This window comes from Ahaetulla prasina, chromosome 1 (genome assembly GCF_028640845.1).
Source record: "Ahaetulla prasina isolate Xishuangbanna chromosome 1, ASM2864084v1, whole genome shotgun sequence".
Taxonomy (NCBI): Eukaryota; Metazoa; Chordata; class Lepidosauria; order Squamata; family Colubridae; genus Ahaetulla; species Ahaetulla prasina.
The window spans coordinates 255,881,541-255,907,725 of record NC_080539.1 but is presented as its reverse complement, the minus strand read 5'-3'; the positions used below and the strand labels follow the sequence as shown (position 1 = coordinate 255,907,725).

Below are 26,185 nucleotides of genomic sequence, written 5' to 3'. Positions count from 1 at the left end.
GGAATCATGACACTTACCTCTCGGATGCTGGGCCAGGTACCCTCCAGCCTCGTATTTGCTCCAAAGAGGTATCGGTCAGCTCAATACGCAAAGGCAGAAGTGGAGCCCAGACAGTAAAGAGTAATGATGCATGCAGACGACGGTGCCAGAAATCCACCCTTACACCCTGTGCCCCTCGGCTCTCTTTTCCTCCTACATAGACAGCATCACATACATCTGATACCTAGAGGTAAATTAGAAAACACATTCAGGTCCATAGATGTACATCCAAAGGCCTAAGGAAGTGTTAGAAGAAAGCAAGAATGCCGATACTGATTCCTTAACTCAGTATGGATTTCTTTCTTTTGTTTTCCTCTAGAACAATTCAAGATGGAATCATAGCTGGAAAATGTTGTGAGTTCTTATAATCTATCAGTGTGAGACTGAATCCTTTTGGGTGCTATAGAGAAATGGGTTGTAAATGCCAAAGGAAATGAGGGAAGTCACACGCTATCATTGGATATACTGGTATAATAATTTTTGTTGAGTTTCAACATTGCTCTGCTTCATTCTAGGTTTCCCATAGATATGGTACGTGCATGAAAACATGGAGGAAGAACATTAGATAAAGACAATGCTGTGGCCACTGATGGAGACCACTAGAAGGGAGCATCCTAAAAAATACAGCCCAAGCTTGCTAGATTAGTGGAATGCAGGGTTTTAAAATGTACGAGGAGAAAAGGTAAAATTAAGGTGAAGTGTTATCAAGAGGAAGCTACATGGATTAGGAACCAAGATTTCAAAGCATTCCAGGTAGTAATGCAGGGTCTATTTTTTTCGCAAATACAGTAGACAACTGGAAATATAAATAAGACAAACAGGCTATTTGATTTAGAATGGGACCAAGTTTGTCCTTGATTACTAATCTCTTCTCTCTATTTGCACAATATACTAAGCCATAAAACTAACTGAATTGGCTGAATATGCTAACATCCTAAACTACAAATATTAACTAAGGTTAAAACTAAGACTACATTGTTGTGAGAATGCAACCCCTAAAACTTTTAACTGAAGTGATCAAGCATGCTTTGTAACTCTGCATCTGACTCATTTGAGCAATAATTTGGCAATGAGAGACAAAGACTGCAGTCTTAAAAATGTTGCTGATTTTGATCCAGAAGCTTTTATGGCGGTACTTGTTTCTCACCTGTAGGACCTGCTTATTAGAGGATTCACATCCCATCTGCTGAGTTACTTCTGATACAGCGCCTCCTGTTTCAACCACAACCAGCCTCACAGGCACAGACTGGGGGATTCCTGTGAGGAGTGCAGTGTTCACAATTTCCTGCTCCTGGAGAGAGTCAAAGGAATTGTGTAAGGATCTGTGCTACAAGTTAACCATGAGAAGAAAAAATACCAAGTTTCAGGACTTACCTTTACTAATGGAACCAAGGCCCGCACATCTCTCTCTGATACTTGGATCTCCCACACCATCTTGTCCTTCTCAGCCTCAGGATCCTGTCCAGGGTACTCCACTTGCCAGGTAACAGGGCGTGTAGCAGCCAGAGCACCTGTACCATTCTCCACAAGGAAATCCAAATATAGGAACTCTGGAGAATCTGCTGCCCTAAATGGAGAGGTTAGAAGCGGTGGTGGAATTCAATTTTTTTTTTACTACCGGTTCTGTGGGTGTGGCTTGGTGGGCATGGCAGGGAAAGGATACTGCAAAATCCCCATTCCCTTCCCACTCCTGGGGGAAGGATATTGCAAAATCTCCATTCCCACCCCACTCTGGGGCCAGCCAGAGGTGGTATTTGCTGTTTCTCCGAACTATTCAAAATTTCCGCTAATGGTTCTTCAGAACCTGTGAAAACCTGCTGAATAGCACCCCTGGTTAGAAGTCAACACTCGAAGAGATTAGAGAACCCAGAGAAAACTGAGATGACAAAACATCTGGAACAGTAATATGTCTACCTCACTTATCTTGATCATCATGGAGCTGAAAGAGCTGAATAGCATTCGGAAAACTGGTTTGAAAAACAAACCCATTCAGACTTTCAAAATATATTTCTCATATTGCTGGCTAGAAAAAAATTGAAAAATTTGTGGCAGCTGAACACCTGCTACTACATAATGGGCACAATATTTAGTTTTAAAGACACAAAAATACCAGCAATCTTATCAAATCATCAAATATGACTACTTAGAAAAAATATAGAAATGCATAAACTTCCCAATAACTTGGACAAGGTTAACGAAGCCTGGTTTTCAGCATTACATCATACCAAAATAAAACAGCCCTTAATTAATACACTTTATAGCAATCTCATCTGAAATATAATAAACAGCAGCGTGTTTCAAAGACCAATGAAAAAATGAGATGCTTTGAAACTTCCTCAAATCAGACAAATTTATCTGGATAAAAATTCAATCAGAAACTGGCTTTCCAGAATAGAAAGTCCAGTTAGAAATTAGTTCTAGTGCAAAAGTTCAGTCTTCAGTTTGAGCTGCCAAGAAGTGTAGTGATATAAAAGATCATTTTCACCTCTGAAGATGCCAGCCATGGCTGGTGGTGAAAAATCAGAATACTAAATAATTAGCCCCTGGTCTATTGACTCAAAAACTTAGCACTAATAGGTCTGTTTGATATCTTTTCTGTTCTGGAGCATGATTGATGCAAAGAAATACACACTAGATGCTGCTCAAAATGCCTCCAAGATTCAAAACTCAACCAACCATTCTTGTCTTACTTTTCTATAGTAGGAGTCATGGATGGTGCCAGAATCACACAAATGCCTTTAACAAGCATTGGAGAAATGGATATTCTTTTCCAAGTTTTCCTATTTCCTGCCTCAGGGATGAGCAATCTGTGGCCTATGGATTGCGTGAGCCTCTCTCTATTTTATGACTCTGAGAAGCCACAATTTTCAGTACAACATCTTCTTTCTTAAAAAATTCCACCTCTCCATTTCGTACAAAAGACTTAAGGGATGAAATATTTCAGTTGCATACCCGGGCCTACTTTTCTTTGTTTATCAATAAATAAATGTTGAGACAGCATAAGCCAAAAATTTGGCCAGAGGTTTTAGCACTAACTGAAGATGATAATAATGATTTTCATAACTGAGGTTGCACTTTGTATCTCAAATGTAAGTTCTTTGTAAAATACAGTAGATCTCTGGTTTTGCTTTGTTTTGAACCTTACTCTTAGGTATTGTTTTTGAGCGTGTTCTTTTTTGGAAGGGGTACAGGGTGCCAATGCTACCACTGGCTCCTGTGTTGAATCTCCCTCTCACTCTTAAACCTCCCAGGTTGTCTTCACTTCCCAGTTAGAAAAAGCCTAGTGAGGGAAGATCCTCCAGAATCTCTTTTCCTGAAATTTGGTGGAAGTATGAGAAGCCAGGGAGGCTATAGACCTCTGGAGAGGCAAGTGTGCAATGAAAGAGGGGACAGTCTCTCTCATGATGTACCTCTTTTGTCACTATCAAGAACATGACATGCTAGGCCTGGGTATTTCTCTCAAATGCTCAACTCCTTGAGAAGAATTTTTCAAGCAAATTCTCTTCCGTTAAAACTGAATTGACAACTGATATTAACAAATGCAGAATGGCGCTGGGGGTGGAGGGGGGGAGAGGCAGGATGCTCGATCCAATATGATTGGCTGGCTTTTTGGGAAGAACTGTCTCCTCATTCCCCCTCCCTCCATGATTGTGCCTACACAGGAAAAAAAACCAGAGGGGAAGAACTTTGAGGCTGTCCAGCTGAAATCAATATTGCAGAGGGGAACAACAGATGAGGATTCTTTTGTGGAGGTCCAAGGAATGAAAAACTCAAGTATATGCGCTCCCTGGATTTCTGTCTAAACTTCCTTAGCTCTTTTTAGATTCTTGGCCAGTCAGAGTATTCAGTATCTAAAAAATCAGACTTGCCTGAATAACACAAGGAATAAGGTAAGTCTAATTTAGCGGATAAAATTAATACGCTGAAGCAGTTAGAGAACTATGCAAACAATTTGAATAGCTCTTAAAGACATAGAATGGAGTGCTGGGTATAGACCTACATTTCTAGGGCATCTCAGCTTCTGTTAACAACTTCTGCTCAACAAGATTTTAGTTCTTGTGATGATGATGAAGGAAACAGCAAACGAACATTTGTTGGAAGGAGAACTTGTCCCTTCTATTGCTAACATAGAACTATGCAAACTAGAACAGTTGTGCTATTATGTAAATCAAGGAACAATGAACTTTGCCCAGACTATATAGTTGATAAGTGATGCAGTATTCAACTTCCTGTCAAGCAAAAAATGAACTGCCCTTTTACAAGGAATGGGGAGAGACAGAGTACGTGGACTCCTAGTTCAGTGCTTTCTTTATAGGTACAGTATATGTAGTTAAGAGCAAGGTTTTTCTTTCAAAAGAAAAACACCCAATGCACTACAATGCAAACTGTTCAGAGATGCTGCCTGGTGCCTCATCCCAAGGTGGACCAAGCAGTTCTGTAGAAACAATTATGAGCCTCAAAGGCTACCTACTTCCAGTCTAACCCACTGCCAGAAGAACGACGACAAGTGATCAAAGCAGTGTGGTGTTTGGCACTCTTGAACTTGTCCAGCTTTGCCGTCCAAGCCTCTGGTCTGGTGGGGCGAGCAGCCAGAACCTGTAATCCTTTCTTTACCTTGATTCTGAAAGGAAGCACAAGTAAAAAAATAATAAGATGTACAGACAGAGAAGCAAAGACTATCTAGAACAGGGCTGTCCAACTCCTGGCCTGTGGGCCGGATGCATCACATACTGGCCACGCCCACACCTGGTTTAGCAAAGGGGGGGAAAAGTCCCGATATACCACGTGATGACATGAGTTTGACACCCCTGATCTAGACAGCTTCGTTATTAAGGTTAGGATGAGCAAAGAGAAGTCTTCGAAGGATGAGGAACTTTGGAAGAGATGAAAACCTGGATCAGATTACCCAGAGAGTAAATGGGCATCAAGAAATCCATAGGTTTGCTGTAAATCTCAGCTCTCCCATCAACTAATTAGGCAAGCCACTCTCTCACAACTTCAATCTCATCTAGAGGAGTAAGCTGAATAATATAGAAGTTCAGAGTGATTGTATATTTTACAACTAAGAAATGTGTGCAATGAACTTGAAACAGTTGAAAACAATATGATATGTAATTGTTCACAATTATGATTATTTATCAAGATTGTGTTCACTGTGACTGAAAAGACTTCTGAATTGGAAATCCTTTGTCTGTCATTCAGGTAAGTGCATGGCAACTGTCACTCACCGGAGAGTCAGCAGATCAGCTGTGAAATTCTGCTGCAGAATGAGAGTGGCAGTGAAAAGCTGTCCTGGGCGCAGGGCTGTGTCAGGAACTCGGACCATCACATTGTCATCCAGCCGCACTTCATGCCGCCGTGGAGGGCTCATCACTCTAATGTCCACAGGGCCCACATAGTGTAGCTGCTCCTTGGAGCTTTCTGTACCCGGATGCGGCCTCTGCTGGGTTCGCACATGGGGACAATCTCTGTGTACCTTCCCAGGTAGAGTGGCCTCCAGCCTATAGTACAACTCTGCCCTTAGAGTTGGGGTGACTGAATCCTCAGATCTGCGATGAAGAGTGCCAAGTGGAGGAGAGAACCAGCGAGGGGGAAGTTCTAGTTCCACTACACACATGCCCAGGGGAGCCTAGATAGGAAAAGAGAGAAACTCACATGCTATTGACTCATTGTAAAGCCCACCCTCAAGCTATGCAAAGCTTATACTGTGTAATGGCCTGGTCTATCTTGCCCAATTCCACCTTCTCTAATAGGCAACAGGTCCTTGAGAAACTGACGCATTCAATGTCTCTCACACAATTTCTCACATTTACATTAATGAGTGCAATATCTGGATCAAATGTGAAACCTTATACAGTTGGTACCTTGGTACTCAAATGCTTTGAAACTCATCGAATTTAGTACCAAAGGCATTTTGATGTGAAAATTTTGTCCCAGTACTTATCGTTTGTTCAGTACTCAACACATGAGATAGAACTTGTCAGTGCTGGCTGCCTTGTGACTCACTACCTTATTTCCTACGGGAAAAAATTGGTTGGTACTCATCGTTTGTTTGGTATTCATCATGCTTCCCAGAACCAATTAACAATGAGTACTGAGGTACCACTGCAAATACCTGATATATGTGCTCTACTGCTTAGTTATGGTCCCTGCCCCAATTATCTGCTACTTTTAGATAGTCTTCTGAAAGCACTACAGTGACAATTCTCTCTCTCTCCTATCTTTTTAGGGATCAAGTGATTCCTTTTGAGAGGAATCACTTCCACATTTTGGAGTACAAGTAATCCTCAACTTACAACCACAATTCAGACCAGAATTTCTATCATTAAGCAATACAGTTGTTAAGTAATTTGTGCCTTATTTTATGATCTTTCTTCGCTGCACTTAATGATGTCAGCATCTCCCACTGACTTTGTCTGTTGGAGGCTCCCTGGGAAAGTTGCAAATGGTGACCACATGACCTCAAGATGCTGCAACAGTCATAAATACATGTCAACTGCCAAGAGCCCAAGTTTTGATTACATGACCTTCAGGGATGCTGCAAAAGTTGCACATGCGAAGACTGGTCAATGTCACTTTTTTCAAGGCTGTCACTTTGAATGGTCGCTAAATGAATGGTCATAAATCAAGGACCATCCATAGTCAGGACAATGGGATCAGCACCTAACAAACAGCAAACATTCCACGTCGAAAGTTGGGAGTTGTTATTACATACATCTAGCACAAATATCCTGGCACTAAACTTGGAATCATTGCAGGAATAAAGGCATTTCATGAAAGTTGAAGAAAGGAGCAATTTATTCCATGCCTTATCCTTCATGGCATTTGTGGATGAGGGATGAGAGCGTTTAGAAAGACAAATATATTTGAGAAGAGAAAACAATACTCCAGACCAATCAGATGCTTTGCATCCTACTGCTTTAAGCAATATTTACCAGAAGAATGCTATTATTTAATATTTAACTACTTTTTAATATTTAATACTTAAATATCAACCTTTTCTGCTCTAGAATCATGGATTCCTGGGATTAATTGCATGGCTCTTTAGCACGCACATCATATCAGAGGCTTGTGGAATTAAATCATCATATAGATGATCCATATATCATCATATATTGGCCATGATCTCTTAGAATCTCCAAGCAACTTGCACCACATAACTTCTCCTCACTTCCATATATTCACTTCCACGGTCTTCAACAGAATGCAGCCAAACAGGCACAGCAGAACTTTACTTCCCAAGCCATCTGAGAGCCATGTACATAATTTCTTCACAATTTGTGAGAGTGTAAACATATATACTGTGCCTACCTGAAGGTGGCAGGCCCGATGCACAACCTGAGCCTGATGAAAGACATGCAGGCTGACACAAGGCAGAGGCTGTCGTTTTGACATCCAATCCTGCCCTTGGAGGTGGAAAAGAACACGAGCATAGGGCTCATAAGGAGATACTGTGCCTTCAATGGATACAGCACGGATGTCCCAGGTAGCAGAGACATCTGTGAACTGGGAATTATCTGCTGGAACTTCCTGGAAAGAAAAAAGAATCTGAATTCAGGATAGAATCTCATTAAATAAATCCATGGAAGAACAGAACTTGGCACTGTTCCATTTCTTACACTCACTGGAAATCCTCAGTGTGGTACCCATAAGTAGCTCACTTGGTAGCTATCATGTTTCCTGCTCCAATTTTAAAACAAACAAATAAACAAACATATAAATAGTAAACTAGTTACAGAGCAAAGTGGCAACCTCTAGTATCATTCTACATTACAAGCATGATTCTGGATCCCACATGGATACGATAAGCATTTTTTGAAAAGAAATACAATAGGTGGCTGCAAATTTTTATGTTGTTAAAAGCAAAGTTTATTTTTAAAAAGATAAAACTAAACAGAAGTAATTAGCAATAGCAATAGCACTGAGATCTATATACCACCCCATAGTGTTTTACAGTACTCCCTGTGCAATATGTCAGCATATTGATCTCCAACAATCTGGGTCATCATTTTACTGACATTGGAAGAATGGAAGGCTGAGTCCACCTTGAGCCCTGTCTGGATTGAATTCCAGACTGTAGGCAGAGTTAGCTTGCAATACTGCATTCTAACCACTACGCCACCATTGGGAACATGCTGTAGGTATCCATTCCTGACCATAGGGACATCAAAATGTCAAAATATTACTTTGTGACATCGCATAAGCCCCACCAAATGTATACTTTTGTTGTAAATCGTATTTTGACATTTTCTTCCTTGCCTCTCCCCCCCTCTTGTTGGGGGAATCCTGAGAGAGGGTGTAACAAAACACAAAGTCACCAGTTTGGGCCACACAATAGAAATTTTATACAAGTTTCTATGATATGTTCTTAAAGTTCCAAATATGACTTAAGGATTGTGGTTTCCGTTTTACATTGAAGCATCTTTGTAAACAATAATAAGGCGAATTTACCTGTTGGGCAGTGAAAGGAAGGTAGGTAGCCTGGATACTGGGTTTTCCTACAAGTCGACGATGAAGGAAGAGGAATGTCTCCGAGCGAGAGCTGAAGGAAGCATTTCCCAGTGAGTAACGGTCAGTACGCTGAAGACGGAAATACTCTGAGCCATTGAGTACTTTTAATTCAGCCGGCAAATACACCGTGTCAGGAGGATCAGATTCACAATCCGCTGCAAACAGGAGAACTATGTCCATCAACATCAGACATGTAACTTCCTCACTCCATAGACACTTACATTTGTGACCCCATTCCCACTCCCGATCCGTCTATGAGATGGAAGGAAACCCTAAATAAAAGAATGGAATGTATTGTGTTCAAGGTCATTTTGACAAAACTAGATGGAACTCAGACTTGGATCAGAGATAATCAATAAGTCCCCAAAGGAACCATCTCTAGCTTCAATTACTCTAAAGTTGTGCTAAAAGATAATAATTCATCTGTATAATAGTTTTTATCGGTGTTGTTCAGAGCACTTTCAAACAACAAAGTAGGGCTTCAAGAATAGGACTACCATATCTTGCTGTAGTAAGAAATATGGACCACTCTGTTTTCTGCAATTTAATACAGCTTGATTTTTGCAGTCCAAATACTATACTCTTCTGCAAACAAACAATCATCTAAAGGTGTAGATTAATCCCTCATAATGAAAATCTATTTATATGGTTGTTAAGAGTCAACACTGAGTCAGTGACACATAACAAATCAATGAAATTAAACCCATATAATTGGTGACCTTATCAGAATAAATTGTGACTGTGACCAACAAGTGTTTTATATACCATACATGTAACCTCTACAATCATGGACATTCAATTATTGATGTAGAATGTGGCCCTCTGCTGATCTCAATCTTGGAGACAAAAAATACATTTTTAATTGACAGCCTCTTCTACTTCACAATCAATCTGAGCAGAACGTCTATTAAATATAAGTCCAGATTTTCTGCCTAGTGATCAGTTCTTATAAGTAAATGGTTGCATCCATTACACTGTGCTTATATATCCAGAATGATAGATTAGATTAGATTAGATTAGATTAGATTAGATTAGATTAGATAGACAGACAGACAGATAAATACAGACAGACAGAGGCAGAAGTCTCAGAAAATCTGGACTTATATTTAATAGATGTTCTGCTCAGGTTGATTTACCAAATTGATTCTGGTATATACCAAAATGGTGTGGGTGTGTATGTACATATGCGTGCATATGGTACCTTATTCTGATATACATATATAGAAAGAAACATTTCCTGGTATGTAAGACTCGGTACACTGAAGACGGAAATACTCTGAACCATTGAGTACTGTTAATTCAGTTGGTGAATCTGACAAATGACTGATGACTTCTCCTATTGGTCTAATTCAGCACCATGGAGAGTACAATGTTGTAACTGTATTGTGTCATCATCATCTTCATCATGTTTTGCTATTGATGATCTTTATATTAAAATTTCTATCCTATGTTATGGAGTTTTAATAGCTTTATGATTTAAAAAAACTAGATAATATTTTGTTATATTTAAAAATGGTTTATCCATGCTTTGGATTCTACTATCAATGAAAAATAGGTTATAAATTTTGTGAATAAAATTAATAAGAAAAATAAAAATGAATGAAATTGTTACTATTGAGATTTCATATAATATATTTTTTTTATTGAAAAAGTTTTACAAAACTTTTTTCTCCCCGTTCCCCCAGCCCCTCCCCTCCTTTCATAAACCCCTTCCCCTCCCCTGACTTCCCAGAACAAACACAAGGTATAGTTAAAATAAAACAAACATGCTAAAAATTTCCTCCTAACTCAATTATACTCCTACAATTCTCATCAATTCCTAACCTCCCCAAAACAATCAAAATAATACATCCTAATCATTCAAAGGCAGTCTGATAACTCTTAGTCTGATATCTGTTTTGAATATAGTCAATCCATTTTTTCCATTCAGTTAGATATTTTTCTTGTATTGTGTCTTTCAAAAAGGCTGAGATTTTTGCCATCTCAGCCAAATTGGCAACTTTCAATATCCATTCTCCTATTGTAGGTACTTCTTTTTTCTTCCAATACTGTCCTATCAGTAATCTTGCTGCTGTTATTAGATTTAAAATCAGTTTAGTCTCAATTACTGTACAGTCCGTGATAATTCCCAGCAGAAAAAATTGCGGCAAAATGTTCTTTTTCAGAACATTTTGTAGAATCCACCAAATTCTTATCCAAAAAGCCTTAATATTCTTACAAGTCCACCAAATATGAAAATATGTAGCGTCATCACAATTACATCTCCAACATTTTGCTTGCATATCTGGATACATACACGATAATTTCTTAGGATCTAAATGCCATCTGTAAAACATTTTATAAAAATTTTCCCTTAAATTCTGTGCCTGCGTAAATTTAACATTTCTAACCCAATTTTTTCCCCAAATTTCCAATAATATTGGCTCCTGAAAATTTTGTGCCCACTTTATCATACAGTCCTTTACCAAATCCCTTTCAGAGTCTATTTCAAGTAACACATTATACAATCTCTTTATATGCTCCTGAGATTGATTTCTAATTTGCTTTACCAATTTTCCTCATTCTGGACTATACCAATTTTCTGATCTTCCTTCCATCTAGCACGTAATTGCCCGTATTGGAACCAAGTATAATTTTTCCCTTCTTCTTTTAATATGTGCAAGGATTTTAGTTGCAAACTACCACTTTCAGTATACAAAAGATCTTTATATGTAATCATTTCCTGATTCTGTTCTAAATTTATATTCTCTATTGTATGTCTAGGAGTTGCCCACATGGGAGCCTTATAATTTAATTTATAAAAATATTTCTTCCAGACACGCAAGAGAGCAATTCTTAGCACATGGTTTTTAAAAGCCTTATCCACCTTTTTATCATAAATTAAATATGCATGCCATCCATATAATAAATCATAACCTTCTATATTCAAAATTCTCTCCTCCGTTAGATTAAACCAATCACTTATTGCGGAGAGAACAGCTGCTTCATAGTATAATTTAATAGATTTCATATAATATTTTAAGATACTCATATATTTATTCTATTTATTGCCTATATATTATCTCAAACTTTCACAAAAGCAACGTTTATTGAGAGCAGTCTGATGTTTACTTTTTAGTGAGCTTTTCCTGTCCTTTTTACATAGGTGTGTATCTTGAAATTCCTTCAAATTTTTCACTAACTCTTAGGAATTGCATTATTTTGATTAACTAAACAAAAGGACTTTCCCTCTAAATATTGAAATTGGTAAAGTATAGCTATTAAAATTTTATATAAACATGTGTCTTGAGTTCAACTGGACATTTCTCAATTAAGTGTACATTATTCAGGGAGTAAATCCTAATGAATTCAGTTTAACCTACTTCACAGAAAGTATCCTCAGGATTGTATTATGAAGTGAACTACTGTTGTATTCTACAGTGCAGCTAATTGGAATTGCACTAGAACAAAAATCTGTAGCACAATTTTACTATGGACTTTTTTAGGGAAATGGCTTGAAGATTACTGTGATCAGTTTACTGGTGGCACGTTGAAAGTACGAAATGATAGCACCACACGTGCAGGTTTTTTAAAACCAAAATTACTCAGGTGTCAACAATCAGGAATTCAAGGTAACTGACATGGAGATTTCCTTTCATTTTATTTCAAAAACAACAATCCTGCAAGGTATGCTGTGGGGGGAGAGAATGACTGGCTCAAAGTCACCCAGTAACTTTACATGGCTAAGATTAGAATGCAACCTGGGTTTTACCAATCCTTGCCCAATATAGCCCTTTGATCGCACTAGCTGTTAGGTGTCTCATACATATTCCACTTATAAGTGAAAGTAAGCTATAAAATAAAACATGCTTCCTATGCTCTTGTGACATTCTGATTGAACTGAGGCCAGATTAAGTCACATTTAGAATAAGACCTACTGAACTAAATGAAATTTAGGTCAATGGGCTAATTTAAATCCAATTGATTTCAATGAGTTCCATCTAAGCATGGTCAAGTCTGAATCCAACAAGGGAACTGCCCCTGAATTGTGCTACTAGCTATTTTAAATCCTTAGTTCTTTCATAATGGTGTGCTATTTTGTCAAAAGATGCCTATGGGAAAGTTGAAATGTTTTCAGAATGAAGGGTTTTAAAAGATTAAGCAACCCAATAGTACAAGAAAAATCAAATCCTGCTATAAGATGCAGTTATTTGCACTACCTAGGGCCAACAAATCTGCCTTTGTGATACACAGAAAGGCATAGTACAAACATCCTGCCTCTATTTCAGGTCTTTCCATGTTGCTTTTCCCACTTCCTTTTATAAATTCAATTCTCATCCTTCTCAGAATTCTCTGGACACCCACAGCTTGATAAAAAGTAAATGCAGGCAACATCTGATGAGGGAAGGGGATGAAAGCCGAATAGATGAGGAACATCAAGGCTGTGTATTTCCAAACTATCCTTTCCAGTTCCCTGATTTTAAAAGCTGTTCTGTAAAAGACAGATGTGTGAACCTGTTGGGAGGCGAGAAAAAAATCTTTGAAACAGCCAGGACCCAAACATGCCCAGTAGCCCAGAGCCTGGACTACAGCCAACTAAAGCAGTAGTACAGGAGACTGGGAAAATATAGATGAAGAACTGCATTTTTACATTATTTTTGGTAATTATGGAACCCAGTATATTTTTGAGGGGAAGTGGGAATGTCTGAAGAGTGTGCTAAGGAGAGAGGCTTTATTACAGAAATTTTATTTTATTACTTAAATAATAAAAACCATTATGGCAATTTAGATTTCAAAAGGGCAGGTGATCTTGACTGCCATAATTTATTTAATCTTTTAGTCCATCCCTCATTCAGGAAAACTGAAAAGGTCTCTCTACAATCCTCTCAAGTCTTAATGTGTTCTTGAGAAGTGCTTATAAACAGAGATCTAGTTAGGGAAGCCAGGGATATAAACACCTCACATGGTTCCTCTAGAATATGGTATAGCCAGTGGGGGAGACAATTGTGTAAATATGGCAGGCGTGACCAGACTGTCTGGGCTCTGTCCCCCTTCGTATGTGCATGGGATACCCAAAGGTGCTTTTTAAAAGGCAACTGGACTTGGTTTTTCCTTGAAGACATTTCATTTCTCATTCAAGAAGCTTTTTCATTTCTGATGGAATGGTGGTGGATGGAAGGATTTATACTCCTTGCAATAAATCCTTCCATCTTAAGCCATTCCATCAGAACTGAAGAAGTTTCTTGGATGAGAAGCAAAACATCTTTAAGGAAAAACTACGTCCAGTTGCTTTTGAAAAAACACCTTCGGGACAATCATGACCTGGATGACTGAGACAATGCATTGGATACATGTTAAAAGGGAATGGGACTTCAATTGTCCATTTTAACCATCCTTTAGATAACCCTGGATACAGCAACAATTACACCTTCAGATTTAAAGGTAGTATCCCCTGTTATCCATGAATATTCTGTATGACATGAGAACAGAGTAACAGAATAACAGAATTAGAAGGGACCTAATCCCTGCTCAATCAGGAAACCCTATACCATGTCAGACAAATGGCTGTCTAATCTCTTCTTTAAAAATACCAGTGAAACCCACAATTTTTGAAGGCAAGCTGTTCCAGTGGTTAATTGTTCTCACTGTCAAGAAATTTTTCCTTAGGTCTAGGTTTGATCTCTTTTTGATAAATTTCCATCCATTGCTTCTTGTCCTGCTTTCAAGTGCTTTGGAGAATAGGTTGACTCCCTCTACTCTGTGGCATCCCCTTAGATATTGAAAGACTGCTGTCATGTCATTCCTAGTCTTTCTCTTTATTAGACTAGACATACCCAATTCCTGCAACTGTTCTTCATATCTTTTAGCCTCCAGTTCCATAATCATCTTTGTTGCTCTCCTCTGCACTCTTTCTAGAGTCTCAACTTCTTTTATATATTGTAGTGACCAAAATTGGTTGCAGTATTCCAAGAGTGGTTTTACCAAGGCATTATAAAGCAGTACTAATACTTTACAGGATCTAGGTTCTTTCCCTTTGTTAATGCAACCTAAGACTGCATTGGTCTTTTTTGTGGTACATTGCTGGCTCATATTTAAGTAGTTGTCCAGTAGGACTCCTCGATCCCTGTAACAGAACAGAACAGAACAGAACAGAGCACTATGGCTTCACAGCTGGTTTATAAAAGTGAAAGACTGATTTCAACAGTGCTCTTCATACCTTCATACCTCCACCTCCTTCTGTAGTAATTTCCTGATGTCTTGAGATAGTTTTCCATGGAAATGATTAGTATCTCTCATCCCCATTTTTTGTAACCCACAGAATTCCCCAAAATTGTCATGTTGAATTTTGATAGAAAGTGGGGTTATGGTCTCTCACTTTCTTCCAAACAAAATGACTATCAATGAAGTTTTAAGCTTCTGTTTAGGTTTAATGCAGCAAGAATAGGTTACATACAAAACTTAGCTCCTGAAAAAAAGGCATTCCGATAAGAAATCTTGTTGCACTCAATTTGAGGATGGCCTTTTGCCACTGTTCTGGCCACCACAAAAGACTACCTATCAAGATTATCTTTGGCTCATCAATAAGTGCTGTTACGCTAATGGATATAGGGAAAGGTCTCCTAAATGGGCCTCTTGTGGTTCAACAGGCTAATGCAGTCTATTATTAACACAGCTGCCTGCAATTACATACAACTACTGCAGGTTCGAGTCCCACAAGGCCCAAGGTTGACTCAGCCTTCCATCCTTTATAAGGTAGGTAAAATGAGGACCCAGATTGTTGGGGGGGGGGGGCAATACAAGTTGACTTTGTATATAATATACAAATGGATGAGACTATTGCCTTACACAATGTAAGCCGCCCTGAGTCTTCGGAGAAGGGCAGGATATAAATTCAAATTTTTTAAAAAATGTCCTCTTTAAAAACAAAACAAAGCAAAATTCTGAAGACACAGTTGATCCTGTTTAGTTTTTAAAATAGTGATAGGTTTTTATTCTGCTTTTTCATTTTTTTTAATTGGAACTCTTAATAATTAATTTTTCATTCAAATTCTCTGCCTTTGATGGATGCTTTGCAATCATCTAAATTGCTTCAAGAAGACAAGATGGGTTAAAATATTTTATACAAATAGAAAATTGACCCTGACTCATTACTAAATAATTGATGGTAAAGACAAAAATAAAAGAAAGCCACTGTAGCACTCAGGTTGTGTCATCTTGAACTATGTTTTACTTTGTAGGTTGCATAATCAAAATCAAATGAAGGGGGGGGGGGGAAATTAAGTGCCAGTCAAAATATGATTGTTGATCATGCTAAGGACTTTCTGCAGGTGACTCTGCCAGAGTAAATTCTGTTTTATCAACGATCACTAGCTGTCTCTACTTAAAACTCCCAGATCTGAGCAGACAAACCTCAGAGTTTGACACTTGATAACAATGAGTTTACCAAATGATCTTCCAAATGTTTGCAGTTCAAAGCTGCTAGCCCTGGCTTTCCTGTCTATCTGCTTGATAATATACTTTATCCAGGTTTTCCTCATTTTCTGATCAACACTTCAGTTTCATTTGACTTTCCTGTTCAAAGCAGCCATTTTATTTCTTTGGGATGCACAAAGGACTAATTAGAGTTTCTTGGAGGGTTTTTACTCCCTGCCCTCAATCATTTGGAACAGTAATATTCAACTAGACTTGAATTTTGAGTTTTGGCATGTTTCCAGCTTCCAACAATGTTGAAACTGATAAGACATTGTTTTAATTAACTGAAATCTAATGAAGTGCTCTGCGAATTAACTGTCTGGCAAAAGGTAGCATTTTCCTAGCAGTGAAACAGCCATACGTGGAGAATATATATATATGATGTACTGTAGATAGTATATGGAAAATATTGTCTTCATTGTCCATTTTATTTGGGTGTCTGGATCTTTACCGGAGGCAAAAAGTTTAGGAATCCCTGATATACTAGTCTCTGGAATTTTGAAGCTTGTAAGCCAAATAAAACCTTCTGGATCCTATCTTAAATACATGATATGGTCACTTCTCTCTAGTTCAAGTCCTCCTGGACTGCTGCCTGGGCAGGGGATAGTTACAAAGTGATTAGTATTTGCAGAACAACGTGATCATCCCCACCCCAAAGTCCCAAAACATGCTGGTAATTCAAGGAGTTGAAATCAAATGCTTCTATAAAGCATTAAGCTGAGAAAGACTTTGGATAAATTCTAATGTGTGGTGTGTGGTGTGTGGTGTGCTTGACATATTTAATTACAATTTGGCCATAGATTGTGTGAGAATAACTATATTCGCTGCACTACCTTCTCTTCAGCAATCTGCAGCTTGCTGGGCTTCTAATGCTTCCACGAGAAGTTATTAGGAAGAAATTCCTAAAACAGGACTTTTGTGGAGTGTTGCAGCTATCACCATTAAGGGATAATCCTCCTCTTGAAAAAAATGATAGAAAAATTCTTCTTCCTCTGGAGATAATCATTTAGCCCAATTCTCTGTCCAGAAATTCATTGAATTTCGAAAGGCAATTGATATTCAACTCTAGCCCAAATGTCGCACTCTAGGAAGCCAAATTGCTCTGCCAAAATTGTACTTCTTTATCACTGATACTTCTTTTCTTTTCCAACAATACACAAGATTTTTCTAATTCATTCCCAAAATACAACTGTAAAGTGGGGTCATCCGAAAGATAATTCTCTGCCTAAAAGAATACTGAGCTCCATGATTGGGTGGAGATGTGCACCAGACCTTCCCTGATTCAAATCCAGCATCCCACTTGGTCTTCCACTCACATCATCCTTCAATGGTCATATTGCAACACTAACTGCAGGCATGAACAATGTATTAGCAGTATCCAGGACCTGGGAATTGAAGTGGGCAAAACAAAGAAGGATGCACTGCTTCACTGAACAACATCCTCTTGCAAATTCAACAATTCATCAGTGGAACTGGTTGCCTTCAGAAATTGTGGGTGCTGCCCCACTGAAGATTTTATAGAAGAGATTGGACAATCATTTCTTTGAAATGGTCTCCTGCTTGAGCAGGGGGTTGGACTAGAAGACTTCAAAGGTCCCTTCCAACTCTGTTATTCTGTTATTCTATGTGTGTTAATAAAAAAATATAAAACTAAATGGCATACAAAATAAATGTGGTATTATTACATACCCCATCATATAAAGCCTACTGCCTTTCTCAATGTCACTTCTTGGATTAAAGCACCAAACAATGCATAACCATTACAGTTGTGTCCATGGACGTGAACAATTAAAAGGACTTTCTAACCAGGAAAAATCCATCCTTATTATTAAGAACCAGGCAAGTTATAATATGTGAAAGATTTATGGTAAACTTCAGATGTGATACAAGTCCAAGTGCAAAATTGTAGTCCATAAATGGGTTATTCTCATTACACCACATCACCTCCATGTTCAAATACTTTATACCTATTGATCCACTGCAACTACCATCCCTTGAAATGGAAAAGTACAGACCAACGCAATGTAGACTTACATTTATTTGGAACTACCTTCCAAACCACTAAATTGATACTTTTCTATGTTTGCCCATTTTAGGAGTTGAATAATAGAATCATACTGCTGGAATGAAAATTGGGACTTATTTATTCCTACCCATTGCTTGACACAAGACCTATAATGGAAGATATAGCTGCACCATCCATGATACTTGGTCATTTAGTCTTTTTTAAAATGCCTTCCACTGAATGGTTCTTGCCATCTCCTCAAGCAGTTTGTTCTATTGTTGAACATTTTATATTTTCAGAAAGGTTTTCCTGACAGTTAGTCAGAGACTACCTTCCTGCAATTTCCAACTATTAGATTCCCTCCTGCTCTGAGGAGAAATAAGAATGTCTGCATGGTGGTCATTGACATATTCAGAAACTCGGGTAAAACAGGTTTGGGTTAGCATCACCTCAGCTGGACACCAGTGTTAAAAATCAGTTGAAAAGCAACCTGAGAATAAGAGGCTTCTTTCAAGGAACTAAGTATTAGCCTGATTAAAAAGTCATTAAAGTTGAAGTTATCATTGGTGACTGCTATAGTCTTGATATCTATGCATTAGCTTTGGATCAGATATGGTGAATGTCTTAATACTAGTGCCTGGGCATTGGTGGTGCTTGTGGGAATCCCAAAACATTTGGTTAATCCATGTAGAGACAAAGTGTCAGATTGCCAAATTGCAGCTCATCTGAGGGTTTTGTATTCCTGAATCCCTCTCTTCTAGCATCCAGCACTGCTATAGATGTGACATCTTGGCTCAAAAAAATAGGAAGAATTCCCCCCCCCCCAATTTTGAAAGGTGAGACATATCCAAACATTCTTATGTCTTTATTTTCTGAAAACTAGAAACATTAGACTAACTCCTAAACAGCATTTTCAGCTTTCTAAACTGTTGCAGAAGACGTATTCACTAAAATGGTGTGGCTATTAATTTAAATTACATCACTACATTTTTGATCATAGAAAACCATGAGTTAAACTGGCTGTCCATATGATCCCATCCTCATTTTATGCCAGATGAGCAAGGATAAGAAAGAATCCAGATTTCACTATATAGTATTATATTGAGGTTAGTGGCCAGAGGCATAATGGGAAAGTGCTCAATCCAACAATGAATTTCTCACACACACACATGCACACACATGAATCTGTATCAATGGTTATAATGCAACCTCCATAAAACAACATCTTTTGCTCTCTCCACCTGCTCCTCTCTCTGATGTGAGGCCAGAGCAGCAAACAAATACACCCCCCTCTGATCTAGAGAACAATCAGTCCATTAAAAGATGCTGAACCCCATGGGCACCCTTTATCAAAGCTCCCTCAGATTCTGTGTTACAGGATTTCGTTCTGAAGCAGCAGCAGATGGTTGAGAGATACCATGACATCACTCCCTGCCCTGTTAGGTTCCAGAAAGGGGGATGACAGGAAAGGAGCAAGGGACTCCTTACCAATCTGGTTTCTTCCTCCCCTGGGCTGTGACCTCTGACACCTCTCCTCCCTTCTATGCTAATAGATGTTTCTTCATCTATTTTCCCCTCATCAACTTGACATGGTGATCCAGCCACAGGCTTCCACTTCATGTTAAGAATGGAGTATCATCTCCTTTGCAATAATTTTGGGTCCATCTCTCACAACATGCCTGTTTTCTCTCCTCCTCTGTTGGCCATAAGAAAAACCTTTCAGATGTCATCTTGGCACAACACAATTTCCTTTGGTGAAATAGGTCTCCATTTCACAGTCACAGCAAAATCAGGTATTACTGGCAAATATATCCCTCTCTCCTCAATTGAATATACCCTCTTCAAGGTTTCAGGCAATAATAAAACTTTCCTGCTTACCTGTATAACCTTGCTTTTAAGAAGAGAACTAGGAGGATTGATTCAGTACTATAAAATGGATCCAATAGCTCTTAGCCCCAAAATGTCTTTAATTCAAACCAGCATAGGGTATAATCTACGGTTTGGAACGACGATCTCACATGTGCAAAAATTATGCTGAGAATATTACTGGGAAACATTTTCATATATTTAATTCTTCAATATTACTAAGGCAACTAATATTCTGATGTAATCCTGATCATTGGTATTTAAGGGAGCCAAGCTGGCTATGTATCTTTTGTTTATATGACTTCAGAGAGGGCTCAGAAATCAATTAAAACTGTAGTGAGAATCCAGGAATGTGGCTTGTTGTCTTTAGGCTCTTATAACAATTTATACCACAACAGAAAGAAATAAAGGGTAGCAAGTAGCCTCTGTATCTCCCCCATGTGTGAACTTCAATGCTGAATAATCAGGTTAGCCAGGGAAGATTAATGTTGTAGTCCAGGACCTCTGGAGGGTATCTGCCAGGGGAGGAAAGCTGCTTTGTCCAAACCGAGGGTCTTGTCTTAATTCTTAAAACATAAACCTTGGTAACTACTTATCCTCACTAGAAGAGCTGTGAATATAAATAAGGGGGATCTGAATTTTTTCCCCCTGGATTGCTTTGAAAGAGAAAGAATGCAAGGAGTGAAGTCAGAGAGCAGCAAGTAGGTCAACGATAATTATATTTGAAGAGCTTTTCTAGCCATCTTCCATGAGCTTTTCAGTTAGTTGGAGAGTCGGACGGAGTATTTTCGGGGAACAGTAACGGCACAGCTGTATTTGCTTTTCTAGGGAATTTTGTTTCCCGAGGGAAGCCGCATCCGTTTCCCTTCTTCGAGACTGGGAGGAGAGAGAAGAGAGCCTCTCCTCGGGGATTGACCCTGCCCTGCTGGAAGGTGGGGGGAGGCGTGGACTAAAGAAGCTAATTGAATCATAGCGATCCCAAACGGCTCCTTTGCCTTTCAAGGTAAATTTAACCCTGTCCTGCAGGTGGGGGAGTTGCATTTCCAAGATCTCAACGGCACTCTCAGGAAAACCCACGACTGCAGGTAAAGAAGGTGGCGGGAACTTGCGTGGGGAAAGAATTAAAAAATCCTGCAGCATCTGGGCATGTACAACCTGGGGGGGTGGGGAAACGCCGCGGGGGAAACCTCTGGGCTTTGGTAAACAGCCGGAGGGCACCTTCTTTACGATTCGTGCCTAGGAGTCCGAGAGGGGGAGCCTACGGCGGCGAGTCCCAGCTGCTCGGTCTACACCCACACCCACACACCCAGCCGCCGGGTAGACGCGTTCAGTGTTTACACACACACACACACACACACACACAAAGCTGCCGGGTAGACGGGTTCAGTGTTTCCATGGTGATCACCCGCGAACGCGAGATAGTTTTCGGAAGCCGAAACCAAGGGATTCCCTTACCCAACAAGTCTCGGAGGTGGCCGAGATCAGAAGACCCGAACTGGCCGATTCCCGTCGGAACAGCAGACTCGCCCTCCCCCGCCCTCCACACACATACACACTTCTCCTGGCGGGACCCGAACTCACGGGACCCTCCCGGGGAAAGGATCGTCTCCCTTAAGGTTAGGACCGAGCTGGGGAAGTTTCCCACCGCCGGCAGCCAGACGAACAACCAGGACTTACCTCTGGGAGCGCTCAGGAAAAGAACCGCCAAGACCAGCCAGAGCCCGGGGGGGGCGCGGCTGGAGCCCATTCTGCCGGACCCGACCCGCCTTCTCTCCCTCCGCTCAGATGCCCACTGGCGCCGCTGCAGGACGCAGGTCCATCCCCGCCGGGCCTGAGCGCCCGGCGCGGCTGCAGAATTCGGCTTCGGGGAAGCACCCGTCGGAGCTCTGATCCGTGCGCGTCCGCCCCTCGCTGCCCCAGTCGCACAACGCAGCCCGGCCAGAGAGTTGCTGAAGCTGTAGGTGTTGCTGCCGCCGCCAGGCTACTCAGACAATAGGCAAACGGAGGAGGGGAGCGGAGCACATGGGCTCCGCTCCTGCCCGGATGCCTGCTGGGTCCTAGAACTCGTCTGTCGACAGCCGAGGTGACCCAACCGTCCCGCTGGCCGCGCCTCCCCGGGACTGGGACGAGGCCATCGGCTTGGGCAGAAATTGATCGTGATCGGAGCCAGGCTGGGCCGCGGCAGAAAAGAAGAAAGAAAGTAAAGAGAGGAGACGGGAAAATCTCCTGTGGAAAATCACTTGTGATAAAAGGGAAGGAAAAAATAAAAAGACCCAACAGATGTCTGGATACTCTCTCTCTCTCATTCCTAAAGCAGGAGCTTGCAAGAATTGAAACAAGACTTTACTGACAATAATAGTTCTAACGAAGTGATGATGCCCGTCTGCCATAAAGAATCAGAAAGTGACCGAATAACTGGACGACAATAACAAAAAATGGACCCCAAGCTCTCCTTTGCAAAACCGCTGTATACCCAAATCGAGAACGATCAGCCAGCAACTGGGATGTTCCCGTTGCGGTGAAATTTGGAAATTCCTCCAGTCTTTCTCAAAGTGATGTCCTTTAGATGTGTTGAGGCTTTTGGAATTTTTGAATAACGTGGATTATGTATCATGGACCTCATCTCAACACATCTGGAGTTAGATTAAGTTAGATGAGACTGGTCTGTAGCAATTCCTAATCATTCATTGGTTTTTCACAAGATAGGACATAATAATGTATGTTCATCTGGTTTTGGTGTAGCTTGTTGTAGGAAGTTTCCCTTCTAAGATTTCCTTCCTTGGATGCACTTTCATCAGACTGGTAGAGTTAACATGCCAGTCCACAACTGACCTCTATATTGCTGGGTTTTTGTTGTGTTTTTTTTACAAAATATTCATTAAAAGAATATTTAAAAGTGACAATGTTTCAAGTAACATCCTAAATTATGGTTTGTTAAACCAAAGACAATAGGCTGGCTTCATGATAAAATATTATGTTAGTCAAAATAGATCTGAGCGGATTAAAAATGGCCCACTAAAATGTCATACCATGGAAGTCAGAAAATTCTTCAATTCAATAACCTGAGTGTTTTAACTCACTCTTTAATTCTAGGAGTCAGCAGATTGGGGAAAGCTGCTCATTCACTTAAGTTAACAATAGATGGGATCCCTTTCAGTTGGTTCAACTGAGAGTTGATACTATTACTGTGAGTTGGGAAGCTTGTTCAGCGTTACCTCAATCATAAATTCTCATTGTCTGATGATGATAAACTAACCTCAGTAGTTGAATGAGAGACCACTAGGAAATATCAGGACTCAGAAATCAGTAAAACATCTATGGGGAAAATCAATTCTTAGATGCATGGAATCAATTAAATCAAGTTTATATATACAGATATAAGGCCACAGCCTCATTAGAACAATCCCATATTTGCAATGAGAACTTTTTTCTTTTGTGTCTGGAATTCCCAAACTGCCTTGTGCTCTTGATTTATGGAGATGTTTTCCTCCCTGTTTTAATGTTTTGCTGCTTTTGGTTTCTGAAGGGAAACAGGCACAGGAAGTGACCAACGGTCCATTACTTATAGTAACTTGAGATCCTCTATCTACGAACATAAATGCTTACATCATCTGTTCCTTATGCATTAGTCTCTCCTGCCTTTTTGAAATGTACAAATAGGAGTGCATCCCTTTGTTCAGTATTCTTCAAAGAGAGTCCCACCAGAATGTGCTGTCTAATAAACACTGCAGTAAGCCTTGATTATTTGCTTTGGGTCCTATGTTTGATTCCACATATCCCAGAAAAAGGCAATGGCAAATAACTTCTATACTAATACCAAGAAAACCCCCAAATTTCTCTAGGAGAGCCTAGCAAGATAGGAAAAAAGGAAGGTGTATCTGCATAGTTTCTATAAGACTTCCTACCCTCAAGCTATTAACAGCCAGGCCAAGATAGCCCTAAAGGTAAATGCACTGTAAAGTCATCAAATGCAAGACCTACTCATTCAAATCCTTATTAAATGTCTGTGCCTGAAGAATCCCAATAAGGACCAAACTGATTGTGATCTGGATCCAGTATGATATCATTTACCAAGGAAACAGGAAATGTTTATGAAGCTACTAGAAATCCAGCTTGACTCAAAGAGATTCCATCTAATTGCAATGCTGTGCATTGTAACCTGGTTGATAAACCAGACTAAAACCACTTTTTCCTAATCACGGTGGCTGGGTTCACAAAATTATTCTCAGCTAAAGAATGTGCTTGTGTGTATGTGTGCGCGTGTATATTTGGCATTGGCTGGACAAAGCCAGCTAATGATACTATCTGACTACTATCTGACTTGTTTTTTTTATTTGTGTTAATTTCAGAATTTCAAATCTTTATTTTCAGTGCACAACATATGTACAATGAGATTGGTTGAGCTCCCTCAGAGCACCCCTCCAACACAATACAACTCACAGTGAAGACAGAAAATCCCTAATCCAATAAATCGTATTAGAATAGAATAGAATAGAATAGAATAGAATAGAATAGAATAGAATAGAATAGAATAGAATAGAATAGAATTTTATTGGCCAAGTGTGATTGGACACACAAGGAATTTGTCTTGGTGCATATGCTCTCAGTGTACATAAAAGAAAAGATACGTTCATCAAGGTACAACATTTACAACACAATTGATGGTCAATATATCAATATAAATCATAAGGATTGCCAGCAACAAGTTATAGTCATACAGTCATAAGTGGAAAGAGATTGGTGATGGGAATGATGAGACGATTAATAGTAGTGCAGATTCAGTAAATAGTAAATTCAGAACAGTAAATTCTGTTGATGGAATTATTTGTTTAGCAGAGTGATGGCCTTCGGGAAAAAACTGTTCTTGTGTCTAGTTGTTCTGGTGTGCAGTGCTCTATAGCGTCGTTTTGAGGGTAGGAGTTGAAACAGTTTATGTCCAGGATGCGAGGGATCTGCAAATATTTTCACGGCCCTCTTCTTGATTCGCGCAGTATACAGGTCCTCAATGGAAGGCAGGTTGGTAGCAATTATTTTTTCTGCAGTTCTAATTATCCTCTGAAGTCTGTGTTTTTCTTGTTGGGTTGCAGAACCGAACCAGACAGTTATAGAGGTGCAAATGACAGACTCAATAATTCCTCTGTAGAACTGGATCAGCAGCTCCTTGGGCAGTTTGAGCTTACTGAGTTGGCGCAGAAAGAACATTCTTTGTTGTCCTTTTTTAATGATGTTTTTGATGTTAGCTGTCCATTTTAGATCTTGCGATATGATAGAACCTAGATATTTGAAGGTTTCTACTATTGATACTGAGTTGTCAAGTATTGTGAGAGGTGGAAGTATGGAAGGGTTTAACAAAATTAACAAAACACCCAGTCCTATTGCACCCGTGTGAACATGTTACATGTTGCGCTGGCCCTGCAAGTCCATCATACTACGTAGTTATGATGTCATTTCACATTCAGGAGTTTGACAGCCCACAGATAAAAACTGTTCTTCCAGTTTGTGCAGCTGGCTATGCTTCTATATCTTCTTCCTGATGGTAGGAGGGTAAAGAAGTGCTGACCAGGGTGTGAGTAATCCCTGAGAATTTTCCTCACTCTTCTAAGGCAGCGAGCCCTAGTATTAGTTTTGAAAGCATGATTTCTAACTGGACTTCTGTCCAAAATCCTGAGTTGGCAAATATATTGAAATATCAGGTAAAGAAATTTAGAATGTTTTCTGTTTTGTAAAAAGCTGCATCCTTTCCCGTTTGGTTATCAGACCATCTAGAATGACAGCAGTGACAGCAGCAACCTTGGCAGTGATTGGCAGTGATCCTTGCTGGCTCCTAGGTATGCACTATAAGCTTACTTAATGAATACAGTTGCCATATCATGGGCTCACACATCCAGGCAGCTTCAGCTTCATTTGCCCAGGCTGCGATTTATTTCTGAATACTTAAATTAAAGAAGTGCCCAGCACACAGAGCAAATTAGCATACCCCTTTTCTGCTGTTTCTAGCAGATGCTTTTTTCCTGAACCAGCTGCAAAGAAAGCAGAGCGAAAGACTTATCTGCATATTTTTCAACCTAAGGGCGGTTCAGATCTCATATTCACCCTCTCTTTTATAGCATAGCAATAAGATGTATCTCTTTGCTATTCCCCGGTGTCCCCACCCCCCAATTTATTAAATATTGACTAACATTAACACTACTGTCTTAAATACAATAAAAACATAAAGGCTACAGAGCTAGCCATGAGAAGTTCTGCTACCACCTTTCTTGTTTATGAAGGGGAGGGACTGAGTAGACCGTCTGGCACCCACCCATTCTGAAG

At 39.7% G+C, this 26,185-nt stretch overlaps 1 protein-coding gene across 2 annotated transcripts in view; it reads right to left on the bottom strand.

Moving 5' to 3' along the window:
• Positions 1 to 22,073, bottom strand: part of TMEM132A (transmembrane protein 132A) — a 36,641-nt gene extending 14,568 nt beyond the window's left edge. Inside the window, exons 1-8 of one of the 2 annotated variants that reach the window (XM_058155204.1) lie at positions 21,551 to 22,073; positions 8,491 to 8,705; positions 7,351 to 7,569; positions 5,268 to 5,668; positions 4,511 to 4,660; positions 1,414 to 1,606; positions 1,187 to 1,330; positions 18 to 223 (exon numbers count right to left, since the gene is read on the bottom strand). In XM_058155204.1, the coding sequence (XP_058011187.1) occupies positions 18 to 223; positions 1,187 to 1,330; positions 1,414 to 1,606; positions 4,511 to 4,660; positions 5,268 to 5,668; positions 7,351 to 7,569; positions 8,491 to 8,705; positions 21,551 to 21,620 (1,598 nt within the window). In that variant the 5' untranslated portion in view covers positions 21,621 to 22,073. The remainder of the gene's footprint in view (positions 1 to 17; positions 224 to 1,186; positions 1,331 to 1,413; positions 1,607 to 4,510; positions 4,661 to 5,267; positions 5,669 to 7,350; positions 7,570 to 8,490; positions 8,706 to 21,550) is intronic. The other variant, XM_058155196.1, reaches the window with a different exon arrangement.
• Between the last annotated feature and the right edge of the window lie 4,112 nt (positions 22,074 to 26,185).